General features: G+C 39.7%; 2 protein-coding genes and 6 non-coding genes across 8 annotated transcripts; 7 read left to right on the top strand and 1 right to left on the bottom strand.

The window, feature by feature from the left end:
- Positions 1-3,816: 3,816 nt before the first annotated feature.
- Trnai-uau lies at positions 3,817-3,943 on the top strand. Its single transcript has 2 exons — positions 3,817-3,854; positions 3,908-3,943. It is a non-coding gene; the product is annotated as a tRNA-Ile (tRNA).
- Positions 3,944-5,458: 1,515 nt separating this feature from the next.
- Trnai-uau lies at positions 5,459-5,575 on the top strand. Its single transcript has 2 exons — positions 5,459-5,496; positions 5,540-5,575. It is a non-coding gene; the product is annotated as a tRNA-Ile (tRNA).
- A 2,497-nt stretch (positions 5,576-8,072) lies between these two features.
- On the top strand, positions 8,073-8,189 carry Trnai-uau. Its single transcript has 2 exons — positions 8,073-8,110; positions 8,154-8,189. It is a non-coding gene; the product is annotated as a tRNA-Ile (tRNA).
- A 163-nt stretch (positions 8,190-8,352) lies between these two features.
- Positions 8,353-8,469, top strand: Trnai-uau. The gene is made up of 2 exons: positions 8,353-8,390; positions 8,434-8,469. It is a non-coding gene; the product is annotated as a tRNA-Ile (tRNA).
- A 1,292-nt stretch (positions 8,470-9,761) lies between these two features.
- Positions 9,762-9,873, top strand: Trnai-uau. The gene is made up of 2 exons: positions 9,762-9,799; positions 9,838-9,873. It is a non-coding gene; the product is annotated as a tRNA-Ile (tRNA).
- A 209-nt stretch (positions 9,874-10,082) lies between these two features.
- On the top strand, positions 10,083-10,201 carry Trnai-uau. Its single transcript has 2 exons — positions 10,083-10,120; positions 10,166-10,201. It is a non-coding gene; the product is annotated as a tRNA-Ile (tRNA).
- Positions 10,202-11,297: 1,096 nt separating this feature from the next.
- LOC124204111 (UDP-GlcNAc:betaGal beta-1,3-N-acetylglucosaminyltransferase 7-like) lies at positions 11,298-13,021 on the bottom strand. The gene is made up of 2 exons (XM_046601122.1): positions 11,669-13,021; positions 11,298-11,586 (listed from the first exon to the last, which is right to left on the bottom strand). The coding sequence occupies exons 1-2, from the start codon at positions 12,774-12,776 to the stop codon at positions 11,366-11,368; spliced, it is 1,329 nt and encodes a 442-aa protein (XP_046457078.1). The 5' UTR covers positions 12,777-13,021; the 3' UTR covers positions 11,298-11,365.
- A 717-nt stretch (positions 13,022-13,738) lies between these two features.
- On the top strand, positions 13,739-15,211 carry LOC124205354 (carbohydrate sulfotransferase 1-like). Its single transcript, XM_046602744.1, has 2 exons — positions 13,739-14,149; positions 14,233-15,211. The coding sequence occupies exons 1-2, from the start codon at positions 13,990-13,992 to the stop codon at positions 15,099-15,101; spliced, it is 1,029 nt and encodes a 342-aa protein (XP_046458700.1). The 5' UTR covers positions 13,739-13,989; the 3' UTR covers positions 15,102-15,211.
- The last annotated feature ends 413 nt before the right edge of the window (positions 15,212-15,624 follow it).

Genomic DNA, 15,624 nt, shown 5'->3' with positions numbered 1-15,624 from the left:
AAGATTTGTTCACTTCGTCGCCAAGGTCCGCGTATATCTGCACACAGTTTCATTGTGTGTCCCTGCTGTTGTTGACGTGGTGGCGGTGTCTTTTTTCATGTTGCTGCCCATTTGTTTCGATCGAAATAATTGATAATCCCGCGTTCAATCCATTCCCAAGACTCTCCCGGCTTCTATAGTCTCACGAGAACGCAATAACCGTGTGTCTGTCTACACGCGGCCCAGACAAATATAAATCAAAATGAATTACAAGTCGTGTAGCTAGCGAGCAATAGATAACAATAAATTCATTAAGGGAGAAGAGCATAGAGAGGAAATGATGACTTATGATTCACGTTCATCATTTCTTTTATTATTTTTTTAACAAATAAAAATGTCTGATGCCAGCGTTAAATAAATAAATATAACACAGCCAACATGTTTACACTTTCCCTGTCCCAGATCTCTCTCTCTGCGCACATCTATACGTGATTGCTCTACTCATTAGTCGGCGCTCTCCCATTTTTTGGCTAGTTGCCCTGATGTTTTTTTCGCGAGCAAAACAGTTTGCTTGCTGCGTATATACTGCTGCTGTTGGATGTTGACAAGCCAAGATTTTTCCTTTCACCCCTGTCGATTCAATTTTGTGGACCGAGACCCAGCAGCAACATAATAATAATATTATATGAAGTGAAAGTGCGACGAAAAATTTATTTTCTATCGATAGATATTTTCGCCCGGGAATGTATATAACCGAGAGAGGCGCGCTCCATAAAATCGTTGAGTGCCTGGGCAGTGCTGCCCAGGACCGATCGCCATACAAGGGGATTTGCTCCGCATTTTGTAATAAAGCTATCCGCAAGCTTGCGCTCTTCGCGCTTGTTATCTCAAGTCTTCAAAGTTCTCTCGAGCACGACAAGCAATCCACTAGGGGGGGTTAGAGAGTATTGATGTACCGGCCATCTTTCGAAAAAAAAAAGAATATTTCTTCTTCTGTGGTCCCTCGGATTATAAAACATCCCTCAGCCTCTATATTACAATAGAAGGGTATAATATTTTATTAAAATAAATATTAGGCAATCAAATAAAAGCAGGCAAAGCTCTTCTTTCGACTATTCAGTCCATTTAAAATGTCATTATTTCGTGCCAGACTCCACATAACTATTTATGGCGATTTAATCCTCTATTTTATAGGGGACTTTTGAATAGTTTCCAATAAATACGCGAGTGCCTGTATTTTTATGGAGGGCGAAGGAAAAAAAAAGAGCTCAGAACCTTCGCCCGTGCATTACTCATAGCTGGATACACTCTGTATATCGCCTGCTGTATAGAATTTATTGGAGCCCTTGGAAAATATATAAGCTCGCCGCAGAGGAGACGAATTTGTGTTGTATCACAGTCGACTAAATCAAAAGGACAGACTAAGAATAACACGTCCAAAAAAATGAGGGTTAGAAAAAAAGCAATTTCATAAAATTACAATAAATTACAATAACCAATTTTGTTACGACTTTAGCGCTAATTCGAATTGATAGTTTCTATTCAAATAACTGATGGCATGTTTACAGCCACATTTCTCTAAACATAACTGTGAATTTTCCTTTTTTCCATTTGGTTTTGGTTTCGTTGTCCATTCAATTCAAAAAAGAGATCGGCTAAAATAAAAAGGAAAAGAAATAAGGCGGTAAAGTTATGGCTTCGTCTACCAAGATACGGGAGCTATATACAAGGAATGCTGTGCATCATTATCCGCGGGCCACGCAAGCCGGCAAATTAAATACAAGGCTCTCCATATTACTTCCACCACACACACTAGCTGAAGTGTGTAATAAAAGAAGCCCCGACTGTGACTACGTCGACATCTGCCGGTCTTTCCCATGCCTTGGCCTTACACTGGGAAAACCGTATGATCCCTGCGGCCATTGATCAAAAAATTAGGCAATCCCTTGGAGAGAGAAGCTGTACAAGAACACGAAATGTTTCCTTTAGAAAAAGAAAAAAGAAAACACAAGGCTCGCATGAGTTTTCCCGACTATTAGCCCAGCCGAACCAGCAGCAGCTCAATAAAACTCACCAGAGTATCTTGTATAGCGGTAGAGCGGATGGGCGCGCCATAGCTCCGGCCCGCCTCTCTCTCCGAGGATATCCAGCAGCAAATGTATCCAGTGCTTTATGGACGTCATTACACACATCCAGCCAGTCTCTTTCTTTCTGTCTGTACGTAGCCTGTACATGCTGTGGCTCGGTATACATGCTGGCTGGCTGGTGCTGCGCTTATAAGAAGATAATATGGCTTATAGGATACTTTTATGCTGATTGTATACAGTAGTTGGGCCGAAAAAGCCTTTTGGCTGCTGCAGCAGGTAAAGAAATCATCCAACGCTGCATGATGTGCAGCGTGTAACGCAAAGGGGCCAGCAAGATATACACAGAGTAGAACCTTAACTCGTCTATTACGGCTTTTTGCGGAAAACTTTGAATAATAGATTAAACGGGAGTGGGTTCCCAAGAAATGGGCGAATTTATTTTTCATCACGGGAATCGACGCAAAACCCTGGAGCACTTTCGAGACTTACATCTATCTTGATTTAGATTGGTAATGCATGACGTCTTTTTGTTGCGCTGTACACACGGCCGGACGAATTTCAAAAATATATTATAAAAGAAAAAAAAGATTAATCAGACAAATGGCTTCGTTACTTTCACATATCATAGAGTTAGGTTTCTTATTCTCCCGCTGAAATGATATGTAGGCACATGCCGCAGCCTTAGATATATATTCAAATAGTGTTGGGCATTCGAGCAACATCATCTATAATATACGCTCGACTTATTATACACGTGAATGTCTCACGGACGGAATCACGGAAGGAAATCGGAATAACAAAAGCATTTCTATTAGCTCGGGCGGTTTTGACTTGATGGGTTGCCGGGGCGGGTTTCTTATATACATATATACTATCTTCAACCATGTTCATAGTCGTTGACTTCTCATATCTGCTGGGTAGTAGATGTTATAGATGTTGAAGAAGACCGGAATAAGCCTCTCGAGAGATCTCCCGGTGATGGATAGTAGGCCCAGCATAGTTGTCATGGCTTCTATCACGCAAACGTACCTTATATAACTCTCGTCTCCAAGATTAACACACCGTTTCCTTGTCTAGATCTAATACGCCCTTGCACACACTGCAAGGTATATCCAGGCATTCGTGCGAATGGCATGATCTTTCCATCTTGTTTTTTTTTTTTTATTTTACAAAAAGATCAAGAAGACATATTAGTTATTATTAGTTATACGGAGAAGCTTTTTTAAAAATTGGATCAAACTAAAACACACACGACACACGACACATTTACGGGGAAGCAACTTTTGTTGAAATCTAACGAGAAGGATGGAAAACAAAGTCACAAGCTGCCAACAAAAGTATAGCCCGAATGTGCCCGTGTAGACATAATACATATTTAGAGAGTGAATGTATACGCCATCAACTTGACGAGGTCGTTGGATCCAACTATATAACATTACACCGGAGCTCGTTATTTTAGTTTTATATACCTACGCATTTGGGACCGGGCTAGCTGAATATATATGCTGCAGCTACTGCAGGGATTGGGTTGCAGCAAGAGAGGAATAAGCCTTGCTGTGTATGTGTAATTAAATTAAATTCTTCGCTCGCTTCTCTCCAGTGGCCCTGGAGTTCGACGGCCAGGAAACTTTTTCTTTCTTTTTTTTTCCAGGGGGGGAGCTTATTCCCTTCTGGTGGCGTCGCCTGTCATCGCACCGAGTCAATTAAATTATCACTCGAGTCATTTAGATTAGGCGGTAGGCAGCTGTCAGCTCCAGTGGCGCAGTCGGTTAGCGCATGGTACTTATAGGACAGTATTCATGATGATAAAAGAAAAAAACATTACCTGGATCGAATAAGGAATGCCGAGGTCGCGAGTTCGAGCCTCGCCTGGAGCAGTATCAATTTTGTCGTTCGTTACCAAGGTCCGAATTTTCGTTTGATATCGTTTGCTTCCTTGGGGGATGATGGAAGAAGCTCCGATTTCCGCAGGGACTGATGCTGTACCCCCCTTTGGTAAGGCAAGAGTCAACACAACAGCGAACCCAAAGATGGCACATCAGCGAAGAACGACGGTGACGACGTTTCATGGTCCCACAAGTACAAAAGGACCCAAGAAAAACTAAAAAAAATAAATTTAGTCTTATTCCTAAAAAAGGAGAGCGACCAAATGGAAATTTATAGGCTGCGCTGCAGTTTGTAGATGGGCCAACTATTCTATAAAAGAGCTAGCCCTCTCCTAGATGTATAAAAGGCCGGCCATAGAGTCCAAGGTAATTGCGTTTGCAATAGATTTGACAGGCAACGCGGCAGGGCGAAATTGGCCCGCCATTTCCTCTACACGCCACAGCCATTGGCAATCGTGAATTGGCAAGCGAGCATAAAATTACCAGAATATGCGCCATACCTGTTTTCAAACCAGAAGGTCACTATACTGCACATACTCGGCGTTTAAACGATCCTGCAGCGTTTATAGTACTACTATGTACGCATAGATGTGTGTGTGTGTGTACGCAAGGAAAACTTGGCCGAATAATAGTCCGGTACACACGCCTTCAAGCTACTTTCAAATAGTCAACAGCAGTTTGGCGAGGCTCTTGGCTGGCGGGAAACGAGGCAATTAAGATAGACACCAAGATGGAAGCATCCGGGTGGAAGGGCTGTTATAGCGTTTATATAGTACCCATTTAAATTCGCTATATAGCTTCATATCACAGAGACACGCAAGGCCATAGCAGTATAGAAGTTAATTTTATACTAATTCTGAATTTCTTGGCGCTACATTTAAATTAAAAAATATACCATTTAAAGGTTAGAAAAAATATTTTTGATCATCAAATCTGAGTGTAAAATAGTTGTTGAAAAAAATTTATGTGACAGAGTCAAGAAGACTCTGCAACCTTTCCCAATTTTAGTATCTGTGGACTGTGATGATGTCATGAACTTGTTTTTATAAGTTTAAATTGCGTGGGTTTCAGTTCTGTCTATTCCCTTCCGCACCGGTTACACTTCTCTCGGCAACGAGAGAAAACGCGTATTAATTATACACTCCGCCTTCACATGCGTATTCATGCCTCCCGCCCGTGGACGGCGGAACATTGCCTAAATAACTTTATTCGCCATGGATGAATTGGAATGAATTATTTATTATATAGTGACGTCAATTACCAGGTGAGGAGTTGGAATCCTCGTCGCCTTTTATAATATAGAGACCAGATCTTCTTAAACCTATAATAAACCACTTGGCCACTCTGGTCATATTTGATGCTAGATGTTTTTAATTTAATATTTATGAGATATAGTATGATTTATTACGACAGACGCAATTTTGGCTAATCAATAAAACATACAGGAAAAACCGCTGAAGAATCATTTTCCTGAATTATTTATTAGAAATTCTGCGAAGTTGGCACGCTCCAGTGGCGCAGTCGGTTAGCGCATGGTACTTATAAGACAGTATTCATGTATGATGTGATCGTCATAGCTGTTAAGATATGCCGAGGTCGCGAGTTCGAGCCTCGCCTGGAGCATGTATAAATTATTGGACAAAATCGAGATGAGTTGTCATTATATTATTTATCTTTATTGCCATAACCATTGTTTCAGTTCTATCATCCAGTTATGATAACAGTAGATTCAAAAAAGCGCACACCGCCCATGCGCCCAAGCTTCGACAAAATCAGCAAATCACTAAAATAATCAAGTTTCAAGTGCATTATAGTTTGCCAGCAACGCGCACAAGTTATCATGCAATCCATGACGGATGAGCTTTATGGCAAAGTTGGATGAATGCTTGATTAGATTAACTATGTCTCAAACACTATTGATTCTTAAAATCGCTACTGTGGCCATTGGTCATATTGGCCAACTCATTCATGTGATATAGGCACAGCTGGGCATAATAGAAATAGATTTAATCCATTTTTAGATGGGCCCTATATGAAGCGGTGTTATTATTAATCCAGATTTCGAGGTGCCAGCGGGAGCTTCCACTTATTTAACTTATTATTATTGTTCGTATAAATAGCCCACTAGGATACGTTCGAATGGATGCTCGTGCTAAGGACTATCCAGCTTATATATATAGCTGGCTTACTAACACGGCCAAGAAATATACATGCCATGGAACCACTTGTCGTTTTCTTTGCTCATATAATAGGATAATACCCTCTTAACTAACGAACACAAGTTGTAAGTGTTGGCACCTGTACATTTGAGTATTTGACTAATGAGTATACATGCAAATCCGTGAGCGCTTGGGGATACATGAATTCAAATGCGCTTAAAATACCTACTTGTGCGTCGATTGCTGCTGGATGGGCAGCACTCAACTGCATCCAGTTCCAGCCAACCAGAAACGCCCACCATAAATATCCGACAGTGGTCTAGAAATAGCTGAACGTTCTATCCGACACTATACGGCGTAAGACAGCTAAAAACTTCACCAGGAAAAAGGGGCAATGGAGTAATCAAAATAAAGTGACCCAATTAAATCCAGCACATTCATATGTGCGCGTATAGCTCGTTAGATGAAGACACCAACACGTCCACAAATTATCCCGTGTTCGATTCCTTGTTCATCCCAGCAATGATTTTACACCGCCACTGCGGGCGTCTATAATAACGATCGTAACCCATATAATATCGGTCTCTCGGCAAGTTGGTCTCACGTTCCGAAGTTGTGTCGGTATAGGTTGTGCGATTAACCCCTGAGGATCTTATTAGTCCGCACCCGTTCACTTGGTAACACAATGTCGTCCAATCAAGGCCCGATATGCAGCGCAATGTACGAGCATGTACAAAGGTCGGTCACATACCTTCCCTTTTGCTTATTTCAATAAACTGTATTTTTTAACGACCATGTAATTCTTATGTGAGTTATGTGAATTATATTAAAATGTGCTGAACAAACATTGCCATTAATTTCCCCTTCACTGCCATCTCAATTTGCTTTGTATAAATACAAAGGTTATGAAAAAAAATGAACAAATTACTAATAGTGACGACCCTTCGGTTTCCGAAGTTCTCCCTGTCACTCCGAGAGGACAGCGCCTTCTTGTCGGATGTCGGCGGTCCGGGATATAAAATTTCTAATCGATAAATTAATCCTAGTAACCATTGTGACACCAGTTAACATTATTCCACATGTTTCAATGAAATAAGAAATCACATGGTTATATGGGAACTATTATTTGAATGTTAAATTAGAAACACGTTGCGTTTCCAAATTTACATTTGAAAATGAAACTAGAATGGGACGTTAATTAATTAAATTTGAGATTTCATCAAAGCTCTCGTTGCATACTGTATGTATACGTTCACTTCTCAGCAACATTTCCGTAATGATTTTTCACAGGAACACTCAACTTGAATAAAGAGGTCTGTAAGATCGTCTTGAAAAATGAACGCGAGTTCTTAATATAATAGCAATGCACATTATGCTGCGATGAAACATCTACTTCCTTTTGCATAATAGCTATAAGGTGGATGAGACCAGCCAATCTAATCAGCGCACTGTAACGAGCAATTCGCAGAATTTTACAACATATGAAAATGACACGATATATATAGACGCGCTAAAATGCCCCGAAGGGATTGATTTAATCAAAAAGGAAAATATATTTGACGAAATCTGTGTTTGCCCGGGTTCTTGTTAACTTCGCTCCTGACCTAAAACACTGGTTATTTTTATTAAAACATTTCGGCCAATAAGTTCCAGGAAAATGAAATTCCACACTAATCATTAAAAAAAAAGAAAAACTGCATTTTTGATCCAGTTTCTCCACCAAATAGTGTAGCCATAATTCTCCGAAATGCAGACTATCTCCTTGAATGATTTCCAACCGCGATAAACAAAGTGTAAATGATAACCAACTTGGCAGGGAATATTCCGTGACGATTCCACCTTGTAAGTTGATTATAGATCCACGGAAGTGATTGATTGACTACACCCTGTTTTCTGATCTTTAAAAAAGTTCATTTTCGTTTCGATTTCTAACACATTCAGCAATCACATCGGGCTGTCCAGCTCCAGTGGCGCAGTCGGTTAGCGCATGGTACTTATAAGGCAGTATTCATGTACGAATCCTTGTTCATATCTGTTGAGAAATGCCGAGGTCGCGAGTTCGAGCCTCGCCTGGAGCAGAATTAGCTTATTTTAGAAACTCGTGAACGAGATTAAAGTCAAGCAGCTGTCTTATATTAGAACTGTCAACTAACAAGCTCATCAAACGGATGAAATCTTTATAAAAAATGCAACATTTTATTAATTGAAATTGTATTTTTTAAGTTCTGATTGCGTCACCCAGCTCCAGTGGCGCAGTCGGTTAGCGCATGGTACTTATAGGACAGTATACATGTACGAATCAATCACAAGTTCTGTAGAGATATGCCGAGGTCGCGAGTTCGAGCCTCGCCTGGAGCATATGAGTTTTGTTGGCATTGCGTTACTGTCATAAGGAACCCTCCTTGTACTCAACTTGTAGTAAGAGAGAAGGATTAAGGATTCAGTTAGTTTCAATGAAAAATTATGAGGTTATATAGGCTAAACTTCTGTTCACTGATCAATGCGCAAAAATCTTGACTTCCATACTTTCATCCAAGTTCAAGTATCTACTAATAAACTGTGAACAAAAAAGGAATCACACTTAATGTTAGGCATTATTTGGGGCTTACATCTGTAGTGAAATTATAGAATCATTCTACACATGTCAACGCATGCAAGTCGGGCCTAGATTTTGATGGGCCGTCTTAGTATTAGAGCAAGTGCGGCGAATAATAGTTGTCACACAAATTTCAATTCCACTTTCAAAGATTTACGTTGATCTGTTTTTCTGAGAATTATTTAATCCTTATTTCATGTCGTCTTATGCCATTTATCACCTCGTCATGTGTTAGGTGTTACTGTCTGTCTCAAGTGTGATTCAAATTTTCTCAAGTGTGACTCAGATCCTTTTTGTTAAGACAATGATATTGATTGAACATTTTCTATCTCTTCTCAGCCGAAAAGGTAATCGGATTCACGGCAACGAAAGGCTCAAGTTATCACGCTCAAAAGTGCGCTTTGTGTATGGAGCCAAAAGCTTTTAAATAACTGAATAATTTTGGAATCGTCACAGAGCGGACGACTTTTATTACATTTTACACTCTACGTTGCAATGTTGGTAATAATAAACCAAGACTTGCGGTGCGTGGTTGATTATGCTATATTGTAATATATTTGAAGTAATTTTATAGCAATCAACAGTATATATTCCGAGCATCGTAAATTGGCAAATCAACAGAACCTCCTTCTTTGTAAGAGTAAGAGTGCCTGCTGCTATGCGTGAGTGGGGCGGATAAAATAACTGAGACGGCGTTAGTGTCGTTTTTCTTCGCTCAGTACAGCGCGCTATACATTTCTTGAATCGATTTTCATGCATGGGGAAATGTCAATAGAAAAGCGTGACGTTCGTCAGCAGGACTACGCTTATTCACTTGCAGTCTTTTTAAAATGAATATGGTGAATGGGAACAATCAGAATTATGCCAATAATTGGATTAAACACCCTAGTATAAGCAGCTCGTTGTAAATATGTTGGCGCACTATGCAGAATAACGGATGCAGTCACAAAATTAATGGTTTGAATTGGTAACGCGATCGTGGGAATCAGATATTCGGATTTTGGAAAGATAAAAGAAATTAAGATATCTTGAAGCATACTATTTCGACAAATCAGCTCCAGTGGCGCAGTCGGTTAGCGCATGGTACTTATATGACAGTATTCATGAATTAAACCTGAGTCGAATAAGAAATGCCGAGGTCGCGAGTTCGAGCCTCGCCTGGAGCACGTATTAATTAAGTTAAATTACTTAATGATTAAAATGACAGCACATGTATATTTTATAAATGTTGCATCATGCAACACATCATATGCATCTTCTATGAAATTCTGTGTAATAATTGATAACTAACAAGTTCTTTTAACGGATGACACCTTTATGGGAAAACGTTGAATTTATTAGAATCGGTACGGTATGCAGTTCTGATGATATAACAGCTCCAGTGGCGCAGTCGGTTAGCGCATGGTACTTATAGGACAGTATTCATGTTAATTGATCATTCTATATGTCTGTAAAGATATGCCGAGGTCGCGAGTTCGAGCCTCGCCTGGAGCAGTAATTGTTTTGAATACTATATGAGCATAGTACAGAAGTTTTACGGTTAATGTTAGACGATGCAAAATTGAAAATTCTGATTAAGTAAACGGTTGACTCTGTATGCTGTTAACTTTCCGATACAATAAGCCTGAGAAATAATAACAAGTGAAAATTGCCCCTCGACCATTTACATCACTAGAATTTATTCTTTACTACGATTATACGAATATGCGGACTTTCTAAATCAATGACGTTACCCAACGTTTGGAAAATGACAATCCGTGTGGGAGATAGGGGCAATCCGTGTGCTAATAGAGAAAGCGGCAGTTATCTCTAAAATACCTATGGCAACGGTAGGAAAAGTATTCATCTGTATATATTTCTAGTCTTCCGAGGAGGTATTTGTTTTAACTGTATATGTTGCGCTTGGAGGTGGCTTCTTTCTTTAAGTGACAGCGCTTGAAGTACTAGATTTGTCGATATACTATTTTATATTTTTAACATTTTTATAATGTGTAACAAAAATGAAAAAATTTAGAGCTCGGGAAATAATATCAATGCTTCCTGAGGCCGCTGGAGGTGCTGTTGTAGATAGTAAGACCAAGCTTTCAAAGTACTATGTCAGATTTTATGTCAGATTTTCGGGAATTCAATGAACTTGGCTGAGCGGGGCAAGGCAGAGGAACTTTTTTCCGAATTCAAAAGATTTTTTTTTTCAGGGGCTGACCCGATGCGCAATAACTTCGTTTAATTGATGTAGGAATAAATATTTAGTCCGTACGAAAAATCATCAGCAGCAATCTGCCGTGATCAGTCTTTTAATTTATTTCCCTTTTAAAAGGAAACCCCAAATGCATTGGCTTGTACAAAATGAGTATAAAATACGATAGAATTAATAGAAATCGAATTGAACAGGTTCGCTGTGGTCAATGGTGCTGCTGATTCCATTGGAATCGGTGACGACGCATCGTGTCCTACTCTGATAAAAGTCGTCAGTTGCAGTGTGAAAATTAAACATGTGATTTCCGGACGTAGTCAGCCATGCAATGGAATGACGTAAATCGCAAGCCATCATGGGGAACTCAGGCTGCTTTATAACGAGAACGCTGCTGTAAGTCAAAATACGAGGGTTAATAACATAATTTCTAAATGCCCATAAATTGCACGAAAAGACAAAAACACTTACCAATTAGACGATTTGGAGAAAAAATGAAGTTTGATGCTAGCTTTTTCTCTGCATATACCAGTGTAATAGACGTCCTCGAAAGGCATCATGGGCGTCGTTTGAAAAGCAGCCAATAATGAATGGATGGCACTTCCGGTTATCAAAACAGCTGGACCAAGGTAATATGTCGGATAGTGACTCCATGGCCATTCCTCGTACGTGATGCCCCATTTTCCATCTGTAATTAAAACGTCGGATAATGGAAAAATATTTTCAAATTCTCTCTTATTAGATAATACAGAAAGTTGAGGGTATAGTACCTCTGTTAGGAGAGAGATATTCAGATGGCAAACCAAACATCCTTGGATTTGATTGATGATGCGACTGCTGGACGAAATGAGCTAGATTACGCGCATTTACGTAGACGTCGTCGTCTATCTTGAAAATGAAATCGACTTTGTTGCAGTTTCTGTACAGCCAGTTGAAGATACCGGCCACTTTCAGCGACAAATTTCTGTAGAAATCAGACACTCCAATCTGAATGATGTCGCCATACATCTTGCTCTCTTCCTCGATTTGAGCTTGCATCACATCACTCGTCGTCAATCCCAACATGAAACCAAAGCCGACAATACCCAACAAACCTTTTTCATACTCAGCTTTTAAATGAATTTTCCATGTTTGTCGAATGATTTTTCGCTTTCCGAAATTGCCAGGGGCTGACACGACCGCTACGAAAACCTTTTGATCGACTGTAATAACGTCCAGACGACACGGGCCGATGGTTATGGGGTATTGGAAAGAAAGGACGTCGTTGATCACCGGACCGAATTCCGGTTTCAATGGTTCCACATAAATCAAAGGCAGCAGTCCTAAGCGAGCCACTGCATATCGCGTATAATTTTCTACTCCGGGATAAGAAATATTGCGCAAAACAAGAGAAGCATACTTGAAAAACTCTTGATTCACCGTTATGTTAGCTTCGAAAATTGTCTTCTGCTTCTCAAAATTTTTGCTCAGAGTATCGATGCGAGCTTTATCAAGTCTTCTTTCTTTCTTCAACAATTGCAACTGTTTCATCAACGATTCCTTTGTTTGTGGCAAATTATTTTTTTCAATTTCTAATATGTTAGTAGCGATTTCATCTCGACCATTAGGACTGATGTTGTCTCCCATGAAAAGTTTTTCGTGAGTAAAAATATTTATTGCTTCTTCTGGCACTTTACTAGACGGCAAAAGGGTTTCAGTTCTAGTCTCAACAACGTGATCAATAAATATTTTAGTCGTTGGCTGAGCGAAATAGATGATATAAGTAGCACTACTGATGGCCAGTAACAGCACTTTGCCAAATAAAAACTGAGCCTTTAACCACTTGAAAATGATGAAATTCAAATATTTAACACAGATGTTTTTGAACTTGCACAGCATTTTCTAAACTCACGCTTTCTCGTTCTTGCTCCAAAACATACTGGCCAATGTGTCCCAAACCAGTCTCGGAAAAAAAATACGTAGAAGCTAAGAAGAGTCCAATACGATAATTTAAGGACCATCAGGTTAATTATTTGGACGTACCATGTACCACCAGAAAACCATACTTCCGTGAAGTCAATGTTCACATCGCAGTTGCGGCGATAAACATTATTGAGTCCATACACTCGCCGCTAGTTGTAACGGTATAACTATTGCAAAATACCTAACACCATATCGTGTAATAATACCCGTTAATTAATATAATAAATAATAAAAAAAAACTCTTCAACGGCGACAGCAGTTTAATTTGATTCTAAAAAAATTATAAATATAGATCTGCATGGGGAAAAAGTAACTTCCTTTCGCAATTTTATTTGGAACGTTGTACGTTATCGGGGATATCGTAATCTTTTCTACCGGGACTTTTGTGGCACAAATGTGTTACCCCACGCAAAAACAACTGGCCTTACGTGCTGGTTGTTAGAACCAGCACGTATGGGAGTTGTAATAGAACACAAGTATGGGAGCGGAAAGGGTTTTTAAGTCTTTGTATTATTCTACATTGAGTTATATTGTCAAAACCAGCAATTTGAATGACTTTGTTCTTTCAGTTTAACTGATTAACTCCGAATATTGTTTAGGGCATAAATGACAGAAACGTCAACGACAGGTTATTGAAATTTCAAATTTTGGCTTTAACTATTTTGATCATTTCGTTTATTTATTTCATAGACTAATTAAAACGAAGCGCATAGGCGCCTGAAAGGCGGACACTCAGGTCGATGGCCATTTGCAGTAGTATATTACCCCACAGCACCTGGATGCTAGTTTCATTGATAAGATCTTCTGGCATTGACTCTGTCTCCACAGTCCAAAATAGTATTAATCTAGAACCATATAGAATGATGACGGTGCGCACTTTGCCCTTGGCCATCATCATGACACTCTATTGTGATGTTCCCCAAAGCGGAACCATGTTATATTACTGCTGACTGCAAGAAGGAGGTAGGTCTTCAGTCGCCTACCATATCGGGAAAAACTGGCCATCCTCCTCTCAAGAGACGATCTGAAGAATTATACCTCAAGCATGCTTTGAGTTCCTTTACAGACATCCACAGTTAGTAGTTAGGAGTGACAGACATCGGGAGATAATTTGCGTTTGTGAATCGTGATGAAATTCCCAAGGGAAAAGTGTAAATTTATTGGCACCTTACTGCTGTCATTTCTCTCGTTTGTTGTGCTACACTTGACTGTTTTTCGACCGTACTTGTTGGATCACAAAAGTGTGAATTTCATTCCTGGGATCCCGTTCAACCTCGGTGGCCTATCAGGTTAAATAATAATGCTGCATAATAGATTGATGAACATGTAATGACTTATTATACCACACAATTTAATGTAACTAATAATACAGCCTCGACGCCCATCAGCAAGAAAATTTTAGTCGCCACAACTTGGCGATCCGGATCGACGTTTCTGGGTGACATCATCAAAAGTATCCCTGGCGTCTTTTATTCGTTCGAGCCGCTGTTATACTTGGACCATCATCTGGGCTCTAAAACCGAACTGATCCAGTCCTTATTTCATTGCCGCTTCTCCCACGATTACTTGCAAAGTACCAACGGACTCACCGGTCTCCCGAATGATATGCAGAGGAATAAACGAGTTTGGGATGAGTGCAGCTACTACAACCGAACTTTGTGTCATGACCCGGAGTTTGTCGGCAACCTGTGCTCCAACTTTCCCATCCATTTAATCAAAACGGTCCGGTTAAGAGTTGAGGAATTATCGGCGCTGATAGACAATGATCCTTTGATAACTAAAGAATGGAAAATCATTCATTTGATACGCGATCCCCGCGGAATCATGGCTTCAAGAGCCGGCCTCGGTTGGTGTCAGGTCAATCCGGCTTGCAACAACGTCAGCCGACTCTGCGCCGAGCTGGAAGACGATGTGGAGTTGACAGAAGGTCTTTTAAAGCGGTTTCCGAATCGGCATTATCTGTTGAAATTCGAGGATTTGACTAGCAACGTCGAGATGGAGACGGACAAACTATTTCGTTTCTTAGAAATGCCTGTCACTGTCTCGACCAAAGCCTTTCTCGACAGTCACACCAAATCAAACGACCAAAAAATGAAGGAAGATTTTCTTGACTTTGAGCACTCGACAATTAGAAAATCGGATGCCGTGGCTAACGAGTGGAAAACAAAAATGACCAAGAAAGACATTGACAACATGACAGAGATCTGTGAACCCGTGTTGAAAATGTTAAAACTATTGTAGTACGCTATATAATAACATATCCATACCACCGATGGTTAGTAACAGGATAGTAATAATGACATGTGATATATAGACTTTTCTTTTAATAAAATACATTATTGAATTGCAAATTTGAATTTCTACCCTGCCCTGTCATTCTTTTCGATTAGATTTATATTCTTAAAAATTGCCTAAATTGTAATTATTCAAATGTGCTTTAACCAAGGAAAATTGTGACGTCATGTATGAATTGAAAAAAAAAATTTTGGTTAACAGTGTCTTGCCATCGCGTAGTTGGTATCGTTTAATAACACATCAAGCACTCCAAAATAGGCTGTAGTGCAAATTATTGTTAGTAAAATAATTGTCCGCTTCGACAACAGTAACATTGTGCCTATACTATAGCTAAACCCTGCGAATGTTAGCGCACGTAACGTTACTGGAATGACAGTGATCCACGAAATATTCAGTTATTCACATTACTTGATAGGGAATACCGAAGTCGAAAATTTGAGCTCAGTATTGGATATTCGGGATCAGTTGA

Source organism: Daphnia pulex, chromosome 10, assembly GCF_021134715.1.
Source record: "Daphnia pulex isolate KAP4 chromosome 10, ASM2113471v1".
NCBI classification, from domain to species: domain Eukaryota; kingdom Metazoa; phylum Arthropoda; class Branchiopoda; order Diplostraca; family Daphniidae; genus Daphnia; species Daphnia pulex.
Note: the sequence above shows the minus strand (reverse complement) of the source record. Positions and strands in the feature narration are given on the sequence as shown.